This window comes from Heloderma suspectum, chromosome 3 (genome assembly GCF_057233095.1).
Source record: "Heloderma suspectum isolate Gila_16-S chromosome 3, 16-S_ref, whole genome shotgun sequence".
NCBI lineage: Eukaryota > Metazoa > Chordata > Lepidosauria > Squamata > Helodermatidae > Heloderma > Heloderma suspectum.
This window is the reverse complement of record NC_139460.1, coordinates 157,409,733-157,421,833: the sequence shown is the minus strand read 5'-3', so window position 1 is coordinate 157,421,833 and position 12,101 is coordinate 157,409,733. Positions and strand designations below refer to the sequence as shown.

Sequence of the window (12,101 nt, the reverse complement as noted above, 5' to 3'; positions counted from 1 at the left end):
TAACGTCAAATTTGTAATACATGCCTGCCAAGATATGTTGCCGCCACCGCCGAACATATAATGGAAAGCTGCAACAAAACCCTTACCTGTGTGTGTCCTCCGGTGGGCCTTCAAGTGGGAGCTTTTTGTGTATACCTTGTTGCATCCTTCAAAATCACACCGGTGGATGCGGCGTTTTCTAGAGTCAGGGGATTCGGACCTTCTCTGGCGTCTTGTGCTCTCAATACTAAATGGTGAAATTGAACTGTGAAGCAGAAGCAAAATAGGAAGTTAGACTGTCTGTGACTTTTGTATAGGAGAAAGTCAAATATATTAATGGCAAGAGACCGAGGGGTGGGTTTTTTTTGGTTTTTTAAAACGTGAATTAAGATCACAAGAGAAATACATTGAAACCATCATTAAATCTTGATCTTTAAGGCGTGGTAAAAATACCTCTTCTGAACATATTTCTGTTTATCAAGCTCAATACGACTAGGAACGGGTTTTGTGGCTAGGAACTCCCACAATCCAGAGAAGGCCTGCATAACTTGTGACCCACAAGGTCAGACTCAGACTAGGAACCATTTACATTTGCCCACTAGGGGACTGATAAACTTCCTGATTTTGCTGCCTGCCTGGGTTTGCAAAAATAAGGGAGGATGGAGAGGTTAAGTATGCAGCAGTTCACAATGCATGGCAGGTGGGCTGTGGTCAGCTCAGCAGATCACAAATTGTGCAGGTCTACTCTGGAGGCTGATCAAAACTTTTATTTTATTTTATTTATTTATTTATTTATTTATTTATTTATTTATTTATACATACATTTATGAAATGTCTGTCAGCCCAAACAGGCCCCCCCAAGGTGACTTACAATTCAAACTTATAACAATTTAGGGCGCAATCCACAGGAAACCCACGAACTTGGAGGCTTCTGAGATTCCTATGCCCTGCCAGGCTGAAGCTGGTAGGGCGGGAGGAGCGGTGGAGGCAATCTTTGTCTCCCCGTCCTCCGATCTTGGCTTTTTTCGCTAGATCAGCCTGTCTAGTGCAGGCGCTTCAATGTGGGAGGAAAGGAAACTGGAGGAGGCTCAGGATAAAACGTATCCTGGCCTCTCCCCTCCCCACCTACTGGAACACTCCCTTTCCCCCCTCCCCAATGTTGATTTTCTGACCTTGGAGAGGCAACCAATGCAGTTCTCTCTGCACCAGCAGCGAGGGGTTGGATCTCCGATTCCCTCTTCCAAGGTCGGAGCACTGTATTTGACCTCAGAGGGTGGAATCTGAGCCATCCTATGGTCTCTGGGATGCTCACCCAGGGGCCATAGGATTGCGCTCCTCAAAACCTCAAATGACCTAAATGGGAGGTAATTAAAGGATGGCCCACTGTGGCCAGATCTTCTTTCTCCAGGAAGAGGGACAACTGGCGCACCAATCAACCTGGACAAACCCATGCATTAATTTCTTCCTAAAGCAACCCTGTATTTTAAAATTTGGACAGGCATTTAGTGCCAGGAATTGAAGAAAATCCCATTGTTAAGCTCAGACACTCAGAATGGATTTAGGTCGTTCTATTTTGAAAAAATACGTGTGCAAACTTTACTTGTATGATTTATAGAGCTGTAATTTTTTGGCAATGGAAACAATATGAGATATAAAGGAAAACAGAAAAAGAAATACTAAATGAGAAATAACATTTGATTCTATCTCAATTCCACATGCCTGTTCATGTAGGATTCAAACAGAAAACCATTTCACTAGAACAAAATGAGAAGATGTCTTGTTCTTCTTCCTTAGTTTAGGCTTAATCACTGGTTAACTCAGGCAATGTCAAACTGAAAGATCTGGTTAGAATAAGGCTAGAGCCAGGGAGCTCTTCATGTGTTCTCTCCATATGTACACTGAATGTAGGATGGGGTAGGGTTGCACCTGCTGACTCCCTTGATGTTGCTGGCTGCAACCCCAAACCTCCACCCACTGAGCAGAACATCTGCAAAGGGGTCTCAATGTGTTTAGGCTTCCACAAAGTTAGAAACCTCAGTTGCAACTGTAAGTACATGGGGTATCCTTCACAGTTGGCCTACTCAATGTGTGTCAGAGAGGCCAGTGGACCTGATCCCATTCCTTCCATATTAAGCATGTGCAAGGACGGAATGCATGAAGGGGGCTCGTAGAGTATGGCCATGCCATGGCCTCTGCTGAAAGTAGCCTCCTTGCAGCCTCCTCCTCCTCTTCTGTCCACCATAATTCCTAGCAATTCAAAATATGTTATTGCACAGAGGATTTCCCTACCATCCTTCTACTTCATTGGCTGCTATGGGGGGTGGGGGAAGGTGGAGAAACTCTCAATACAATGACTTTGTATGTTTTTATTTTCTAGCAACTACAGAGAAAAGAGGAGGGGGAGGAAACAAGGCTGCTACAGTCAGCAGAAGCCATGCAATCTCCCAATAATTTCAGCCTTATTCTTATCCGATTTGTCAGTTTGATAAATTCATTTGTTCCTTGCATGACTTAACTAGTTACTAACCTTGGGGAGTGCTTCCAGGATGATTTATATCTGGGGAAAAGTGAACATATTTAAGATAACCTCCATGTCCTTGGCTTTTAAGTTCCACTTTAGATAGCCTAATAGCATATATGGAAGATGTAATAGTAAATGATAGCCTATAATTTCCTTTATAGTTGTTATTACCTTCAGCCAGAATGATTTTCTCTTTCATGGTACTGCCACATATGGGTATTGTTTGTGTTCTCTGCATCACATTCTCTGCTTCTTCCATAAAGACTGGGGTACACCCTTTTCAGTGTTGCTGACGATAAGTGCCATTCATATAATGTTTTTTTGGGGGGAGTATGATCCAGCCCAAAGTTAAGTATTTTACAGTGCAATCCTATATGTGTTTACTCAGAAGTAAGCCCCATTGCGTTCAATGGGGATTGCTCTCAGGAAAGTTGTGCGTGGGCTTGCAGCCTAACACTTAGGGGGAAACAGAAGTGCTTAGGATCAACAGCAAACTGATTTTCTTTCAGGTCGCTGCGGATAGAAAAAAGACTGGACCCATTTCAAAATGTACTTCCAAGCAAAGTGAATGATTCTATAGTCCAGTAGCCAACTTTTTTATTGCTCCTGCCCCTGTGCCTTTAACGCGAACCAAAATCAAGCATGCAAATCATTTCCCATCAGAACAACTCCATGCCAGGAAAATTCTACGTGTTGGCCTGCAACAATGGAACTGGAGCAGGGCCAGGGACGAAAACAGCTGCAGTTCCTACCCTGGTTGTTATTACTTCCAGGAAAGGAAGCAATCCACTGTGTGGGTTAAGACAGTTAGTGGCCAGTGGGCAATCTCTGGTAAGACAGGAAGGAGAACACAAGGTTGGCTGTAACTAGAGGACCCTCCGGCATGAGCGTAGGTTGAATTTGGTTATTGCTCTCTGAGATTTTTTTGGATGCTGAGCATTAGATGTGAGATCTTATGATGCCAAACAGGGCTCTTTCTTTCTCCCACTCAGCTTCAAAGTCTACTGTAAGCAGCCGATGTTATAGAGCAGCCTTTCCCAACCTGGTGCCCTTCAGGTGTGCTGGACTCCAACTCCCTTATTTCCCAGCCAACATGGCCAGCTTCTCTGCCTCCGTTGCAGATTCAGAGATACTGTATGTGTCTCTTAAGATGCACAGTGAGAAACAGCCTACACTGTGCTGAACATGGGGGAGGGGGTGTCGCCCTTTCCCCAGGCAACCTCAGAGCTATCAGTTGTTGAATGTCATGCTATCGAGGTGCATCCAGAGCCACCTGAGGCAAAGGACAAGATGCCCCGCCCTCCCTGTTCCAAGTACAGAAGCAAATGAGACCAGCCATTGAATCCTAATTCAACACTGCTTATGGGGCAGCATCTTCTGAGGGCAGCAGGGCCAGCAGGCTGGCTTTGGGGTGCCACACACACACAGCTCTGTCCTCCAAAACCTTTCCACTGCTTGTTAACCCAGCCTCCAGCATCTGCCACCAGAGGCAGCTACCTTATCCTGCCTAATGGCTGGCCCTGTGTCCACATCAGATTCTTGAAGCAGGCTGCAGATGTGTAACCAGCAAACAGCTTTGCCTGCCCTGCTCATCTGCTCTGTCAAAACCGACGCATCTTTTATTTAAATGCAATTATTGAATTTTATTCATGCTACAGAAAGGATGCAGTAGGAAGAACCACAGGAAAGGAGCGGCATACTCATTGATTGCTGCCAATATATTAGTTGATAAAAGACTGGAAAAATGGGAAAGGATTAGTGGAGGAGTGTCAGAGAAAAGCCTGGGACATCATGTCAGTGAGCAAAACTGCAGCTTTAAAAAAATTCAGGCTGGGCAGGATCACCTTTACTAGCCATATATTAAAATATTGGCAACGACTTATTATTTACTATAACAAACTGAGCTTGAAGAAATTTATGTTTATAACTATTATGCCTGTACAAATTTGGATCTTTGGTATCCTTGATATGTCATTTGACAATTTAACTTTGAACATGTTATATTAGATGCTAAAAGAAGTCTACAGAACAAGGCGTATATCCAGCAACATTTGGGGGAAAAAACATGGTGAAGGGCATGGAGAAAAAAAAGGGTGTCCACAATTTGAGTTCTCATGAATTGGTTTCCACCAAACATTTGGCATAATTTGTTTCAGGACTAAAACTGGAGGCACAACTCACTCTTACACTCACATAGGTATATATGTATTTACTCAACCACTTTCCAGGGCAAAGGTCCAGCTTCCTCTTTGCAATTACAGGGTATTTATTTATTTATTTATTTAATTTATTAATCGCCCATCTGGCTGGTCACCCAGCCACTCTAGGCAATGTACAACAATAAAAACAGTTCAAAACAATAAAATTCAACATTAAAAACATCACATTTCTAAAATTACCCTAACCAACCCCAAATGCCTGACTGAACAACCACGTTTTTAATGCGTGGCGGAAGCTCATTAAAGAGGGGGCACGGCGGAGTTCCCTAGGGAAGGAGTTCCACAGAGTGGGGGCCACCACAGAGAAGGCCCTTTCCTTCGTCCTCACCAGCCTAGCTGTCCTGGCTGATGCGACAGAGAGAAGGCCATCTGAGGCTGATCTTGTTGAGAGGCCTATCTGGTGTTGCTGGAGGCAGTCATTGAGATAGGCTGGGCCGGAACTGTATAGGGTTTTAAAGGTCAAAACCAACACCTTGAATTTGGCCCGGAAAACAACTGGTAATCAGAGCAACTCCTTCAGCACTGGAGTGATGTGATCTCGCTGGCAGCTGCCTTTAATCAGGCGAGCCGCTGTGTTCTGTACCAGCTGCAGCTTCCGAACCTTCTTCAAGGGTAACCCCACGTAGTGCGCATTACAGTAGTCTAAATGAGAGGAGACCAGGGCATGTACTACCGATGGGAGCAGATGGTCGGGATGGTAGGGGTGCAGCCACCGTATCAGATGGAGTTGGTACAGTGCTGTCGGGCTCACAGCTGACACCTGAGCCTCCATGGACAGCTGGGAGTCTAAAATGACCCCCAGGCTGCGGACCTGGTCTTTCAAGGGTAGCCGTACCTCATTCAGCACCAGGTCGGCATCCCCCAACCTCCTCTTGTCTCCCACCAAAAGTACCTCGGTCTTGTCAGGGTTCAGCTTCAGCTTATTCCTCCCCATCCAGCCAGTCACCGTCTCCAGACATTTGCACAGCGATCCTACAGCCAACCTTGGTGAAGATTTGAACGAGAGGTAGAGCTGCGTGTCATCCGCATACGGATGACACCGCACCCCAAACCTCCTGATGATAGCCCCCAGCGGCTTCACATAGATGTTAAATAGCATCGGGGAAAGGATGGAACCCTGTGGCACCCTGCAAGTGAACGGCCACAGGTCCAAAACCTCCTCTCCCAGTGCTACCCTCTGGTACCTGCCGGAGAGGAAGGACCGGAACCACCGTAATACGGTGTCTCCAATGCCCAACCCCTCCAAGCAGTCCAGGAGGATACTGTGGTCAACGGTATCAAAAGCCGCTGAGAGGCTGAGGAGAACAAGGAAGGAGCATTCGCCCCTATCCAAAGCACTCCTCATATCATCCACCAAGGCGACCAAGGCCGTTTCTGTCCCATGCCCAAGCCTGAAGCCCGACTGAAATGGATCTAGATAATTGGCTTCTTCCAAGTGTGCCTTCAACTCCATTGCCACCACCCGCTCAATCACCTTGTCCCCAAATGGCAGATTCGAGACTGGGCGAAAGTTGTTCAGAACTTGGGGATCCAAGGAGGGCTTTTTAAAAAGTGGTCTTATCACTGCCTCCTTGAGGGCTGATGGCATCACCCCCTCCTCAAGGGAGGAGTCCACCACCGCCCTGATCCCCTCACCCAATCTCTCTCTGCAGCCCATAATGAGCCAAGATGGGCAAGGATCAAGTAAGCAGGTGGTCGGCCTTACAGATGAAAGCACCTTGTCCACTTCATCAGAAGGAAGAAGCTGGAACTAATCCCACAAAACCAGTTTGCCACAGACCGCCTCTTGCTCGCTAACTGTATCCACATACCACAGAATAACACTCATAATCCGATTAATTTTATCTGCAAAGTGCCTTGCCTCACAGGAGGCCTTAGAATGCTCCAGCGGTTCTGGAGCAACTGGACTGACCAGGCTCCAGACCACTTGGAACAGCCTCCTGGGACAGCACTCTGCAGATGCGATAAAGGCAGCATAATATTCCTTTTTTGCTGCCTTCACCGCCACGTGATAGGCTGAAGATACAGCTCTAGAACGTGTCTGATGGTCTTTGGAGCGAGACTTCTGCCACCGGCACTCTAGCCATCTCACCTCCTGTTTCAGAGCTCGTAACTGCGGATTGAACCATGGTGCAGTCCGAGCCCTGTTCAGGGGGACAGCTCAATTAATCCTGTCTTCTGGCTCCCTACTCTTCCCCTTGCCTAGACACACGGGGTTCAAAGACAGGGCTTTGCTTTCTGGGTATCGGCAGTGTTTCTGGGATTCCTCTATGCCTGCATGGGTTGCATTGCATCAGGGAATCCCAGTGTGACCCTTTGGGATGATGTCACTGCCCATAGCTGGCTTGGGGCAGGATCAATGCTGCATGGGACCTCCCTGCTCTGATGGGAATGGAGTTGTAGATCCACCCAACATGGTGGCTTGCTTTTTTCAAGGGACATTCAGCCCCTCTAATGCATACTGGTGTCCCTAGGTTCACAGTCTAATCAATGGGCTTTGCACTAAACTGAAGATTTATATTCAACCACTAGGTGGAAGGAGAGTTCTTCAGAACAGATGGGAGTCAGTCAGTCCTCCATCTAGATAACAAAAAGTGGATTCAAACAGGCCGCTTGCAACAATGTTATCTTTCTCTTTCTATCAGCAGTATCAGTTCCTTCCTGCATTTCTGTGGGGTGGGTTTTTGTTTTTTTTTTGCTTTCTTTGTACAGCCTTTGAAAGTCTTTGGATTTAGCACAGTTTGGCGACGTGGCTGATGCATAACCTACAAAAGATGGCAATTACTCCTTTAAAATCATGCTTTTACCTGCAGAAAGAAAGCTTGCTATCAAAGAAGAGTACTCATTTGAATTGTTCTGTAATGGTTGTTTGTAAATAGAAGTAAATAAAGATATAAGGCAGAATGCAACGCTGCCCATCCACTAGCAGAGCTGGCAACTGATTCTCATCCACGGGTGGCCAGCCTCACCAATTCTGGTCTGCAAGTGGCCCCAATTGCTTGAGGAGAAAGTTTCGCATTTCCGGAGGCAAGCCCTGAAACTAGTGGAAACACTCATTTCTGGAAGAGGGCAGGTGGAGCTCTGCTGACCTGCTCCCATCCAGAAACGAGTCTTTCTGCTCGTTTTGGCTTGCCCCTGGAAACATTAGATTGCTGTTCCATAAGTGGTAGGGGCTGCTTGTGGACCATAATTGGTGGGGCTGGCTGCGCACGCAAGGGTGGTGTTGGATTCTGCCCATAGTTATATTAAAGCAAAGTTTATTGGCTTTTGGGGGTGGGTGGGTGGGTGGGACAAGTCAATTATTTCAGGATTAGGGGGTGAAACATCAGACCTCTTTTTCCATGGCTTTTGTTTTAAAAAAAGGCCTTTTCTATTTGTTTTCTCTTAAGCAAAGGAAAGATAAAAATGTAATTAAGGGTCAGTTCTCACATTACTCTGGCCTGTGGACCAGAAATATGGCACAGCAGAAAAGACCTCCCCCTGCCCGTGCCCAATCATATTGTGCAACCTTTAGCTTCTATCGGAGCCTGTTCAGAAATGTCTAAGGCAGTAAAGCCATGCCCAGGGGAGGACAAACAGGGTGGCCACGTATCCTACTTTACAGAGGACAGTCCTCTATTTGAAGGTGCCCAGTATTTGAAGGGATCTCAGATGCAAACTCAGCTTAAAGAGAAAGAAGTTAGCACTTGGAGAGCAGGCACACAGGTCACCTGGTCACAGTCTTCCCCACTATGTACTGTATTTCTATTTAACTTCTAGTAATTATTTCCAAATGTGCATTTTATCCTATACACATTTTATGCAAATCTCTGTCCTCTTTTGTTCTTATCTCCCCTTCTTGGGCAACGTGTAAGTGGCCACCCTAACAATGCTACCATTAGGGTAAGACTTTGGGCTAGAAGTCCTGGGCCCTGCTCAGCAAAATGAGCAGGAAGGCCCCCAAATGCAGCACATATTTTGAAGTCAGTAAAGTACTACCCATTCCTATCTAACAAGCCTCCCCCACTCCCCACCCCCATAAGACCTTTAAGTCCAGAGTCTAAAACTAGCTAACTGCACTACTGCGGACAAACCATATAACTAGAAGGAAGAAACCTACTTTCGTTCTAAGTCTGGTGGCTAAGGATGGATTAGCCCAGCTTTCCCCAACCCGGTGTGCTCCAGATATGTTGACTACAACTCCCAGCATCCCCAACTAGCATACCTGGGTTTGCTTCCAGGCCTAGCCTCCTGCACTCCCTGCAAGCTGGGACAACATGTGAACCTGCACACAACGTAAAGATCTATTCCTGTAGACTGAAGTGGGAATGGGTAAAAAGATTGGGTTTTAATATTAAATTCAGGGGAAGCAATTTGTTACTGTGATTCCTCGCTGAGATCCAACAGCATACCTGGCCATACTGCCAACTCATTATTCAATAACCTATGATTCCACAGAGGAAAACAAATGTTCTTACACATATTACTTGTGGTACTAGAGGAAAAAATTCACAGATAGAAATATATTACTGTAATTGTAATAAGATCCTGGCTACTATATTCACATAGCATCGTATTCATTGATTTTGATCTGCTAAGTAATGTACACCATCTGGTACAAATTCTCACTGAAGTATGTGCCAAAATTGCACAGGACTGAAATAAAAGCCAGCTCTTCAGGCACAGTAGACAGATATCCAAGGTTATAAATTCTCCAAACTAAGGCTCTGCAATTTATTATCACCCCCTGGTTTGCCTCCAAGATCATGGAACCATAGAACTACAAAGCTGGGAGGCATATCATCCATCTTCTTGTCCAACCCCCTGCAGTGAAGCAGGAATAGAACCACAGCCTTGGCTCAATAATTTCATCTCCTGTAGTGAACCATAAAGCTCAAAGATATATCAAAGGCTATGTAGTCAACCCTGGGCAAAGGCAGGATTTTGCTATAACTAAGACACTGCCTAATAGAAGCTTATCCTATCTCTTCCTAAAAATCTCTCAGGAAGGAGTTTCCACCAAGCTCACATCGTTTGTAATAAATGAATGCACACAAGAAAGGACCAAGGAACAAAGTGCAAGACGTGCCTGTAAGGCAATTAAAAAATAAGACCAGAGGATCAGATAAGCTTGTTACAGTCTAAAGGGCAGGCTCAAAAATAGTCACTCAGCTGGTCACCTGTGGTGATTAAGACTTGTCCCCAAGTGACTAGGCAAGGAAAACATGCTTTTTAAAAAAATAACTTTTAGGCCACAAATAAGTCGTAGAGGTAGGTCCATGAGTACTCTATGGTTTGTCACTTCTTTTTAAAATCAAAAATAGAATTCTGCACCCGGGTAATCCATATTCTTTGCCTAGAAAAGACAAATCAGTGTCCTGTATAAAATATGCAAATTGAACAAATTTAGATCATTTCTTCTGTTCTGCCAGTCTTCTTATTCAGTCACACTAATTTCTGAGACTTCAGCAGGCATTTTTTGCAGAGCTTGAAGAATATCTTCGCAGTCATAAGGGCTAGAAAGTTGCTTTTCTTAACAACAAAATCTGAGATTCTCAGGAAGCTGAATTCTGTCTCCAATACTATATCCCACACCTTTCTGTGCTCCCATGGAACTGCAGTATACACCCAAGACAAAATGTTGGTATTCGTGGGCAGGTGACTAGTAAAGGTTTGTGGCCTACGATTTTGTGGACTTATGTGCAAGGCTGCAGCAGTCAGTTTTAGTCTGTTTTTGCTGGCAAAGCATACTCAGAGGTGCATTTCTATAAATAGGCACAAATAACTATTTTGAACATTAAGGGGTCTCCATGAACATAAAAATCAGCCAATAAGGGCTGTATGAAGCAGGCCTAAGTTTCCTGATCTTTGTAGTTGGAAAGGTTTTAGTGTTTGACATTCCCTGCTCTGAGAGAGGACATCGTATAGCTCAGGGAACCCCAACCTTTTTGGAGAGAGTGTTGTGGGTACATTCACAAAATGGCTGCCATGGGGGGGCTTGCTCATTCATAAAATGGCTGCCATAGGGGGTATGGTCAGTGACAAACACTCATTTCTCAGAAGGAAAAGTGGTGAGACTAAAACAAAAGTATATTGCCCAAGAACCTAAGTACAAGGCAGTTGTGGGCACTGAGCTCCAAAACATCAAACCACTCTTTTGAACCCAAATAAAGGCGGTGCTGGAGAGCAGCGGTATATTTTGCAGCCTGCCAGCTTCCCAGTTAAAAAAGTGTAATTTAGAAGTCTTTAAAAATAGAATAAAAATCAGGATGGGCAGGGAACATGGCAGTCACCAAGAGAGATATCTGCAGGCACATCGGTGCCCATGGGCACCACATTGAAAACCTCAGTGCCAGGAGGAGCTGTCAGCGGCTACTGTTAGGCAACTGAGGGAGGACAGAATTTCCCATCCATAAGGATTATGGAGGAAGGAAGTACCACACCCAGTGCCATGCAAATGCAATGTTGTTGACTGGATATTTCCCCAGCATGGATGTGGCCCATAGATGTCATTAGGGACAACTACCCTCTTTGCAACTATGCACAAGCATCCCTTCCTTAACAGCCAGCATAGAGCCCGTGTGGAATGGAGGAACAGGATGGAGAGATCTGTCCATTCACCACCAGCCCACTCACTCACTTGCATGGAATTCCATGCACTCATCTAAACAGAATTCCTGGCTATCAGGGGAGGGGGCAAACCTGAGAAAGGCCTTGTTCTGAGACTCTGGACAGTCACTGCCAGTCAGAGTAGAGATGGACTGGGTGAGAATGACCATTGCTTTCTCCCGGATAAAGCAGTTTCATACATTCATATTTATGGACTTGGGGACCCTGGCCTAAGAATTCTATTCTGCTGGTATTAAAGGTGGCAGGGAGGTGGCAGTGCTCAGTGAGATCCAGCAACATGACAGCGTTTTGTCTGTCTCGTGACGACATTTAACTATGTTTAATTTGCACAGGGGACTCCTTTGTTAAACAGCAGTGGAATTACGAGTGAATTGTCTTGCTCTTGAATAGGAGATAAATAATTCATGCCCTTTTATTACATGATCAGGGAAATATAAACGAGACCGAGTAAACCATTACTGGCTTAGTTTCTTGCTAGATGAGGGAACCTATAGTGATTTCACGTAATGCCACCTTGAAAGGACCTTGGATGCTTTGATTTACTTCTGGCACAAATTTACCTGTGTTCTCTCATCCCTTAGGAAGGCACCTTTCAATTTCATTTGGAGCAGGTGCAGAAAGCCCTTAGGGAAAATTGGGTAATGATGTCTTTGTAGGACATTTCAAGCCAGCTCTCTGGTGTGTGTGTTTTTAAGTGTCACACTTCTGCTTATTTGGAACATGAGCCTAAGCCTCAAAGTATATATCAAGATTTGCAACTCTGCCATTTTTGC

General features: G+C 45.2%; 1 protein-coding gene across 1 annotated transcript in view; it reads right to left on the bottom strand.

Annotated features, from left to right (window-relative positions):
- Positions 1 to 12,101, bottom strand: part of KLF12 (KLF transcription factor 12) — a 270,767-nt gene that overhangs the window by 34,707 nt on the left and 223,959 nt on the right. Inside the window, exon 6 of the mRNA XM_084844838.1 lies at positions 87 to 244. Within this exon, the coding sequence (XP_084700964.1) occupies positions 87 to 244 (158 nt within the window). The remainder of the gene's footprint in view (positions 1 to 86; positions 245 to 12,101) is intronic.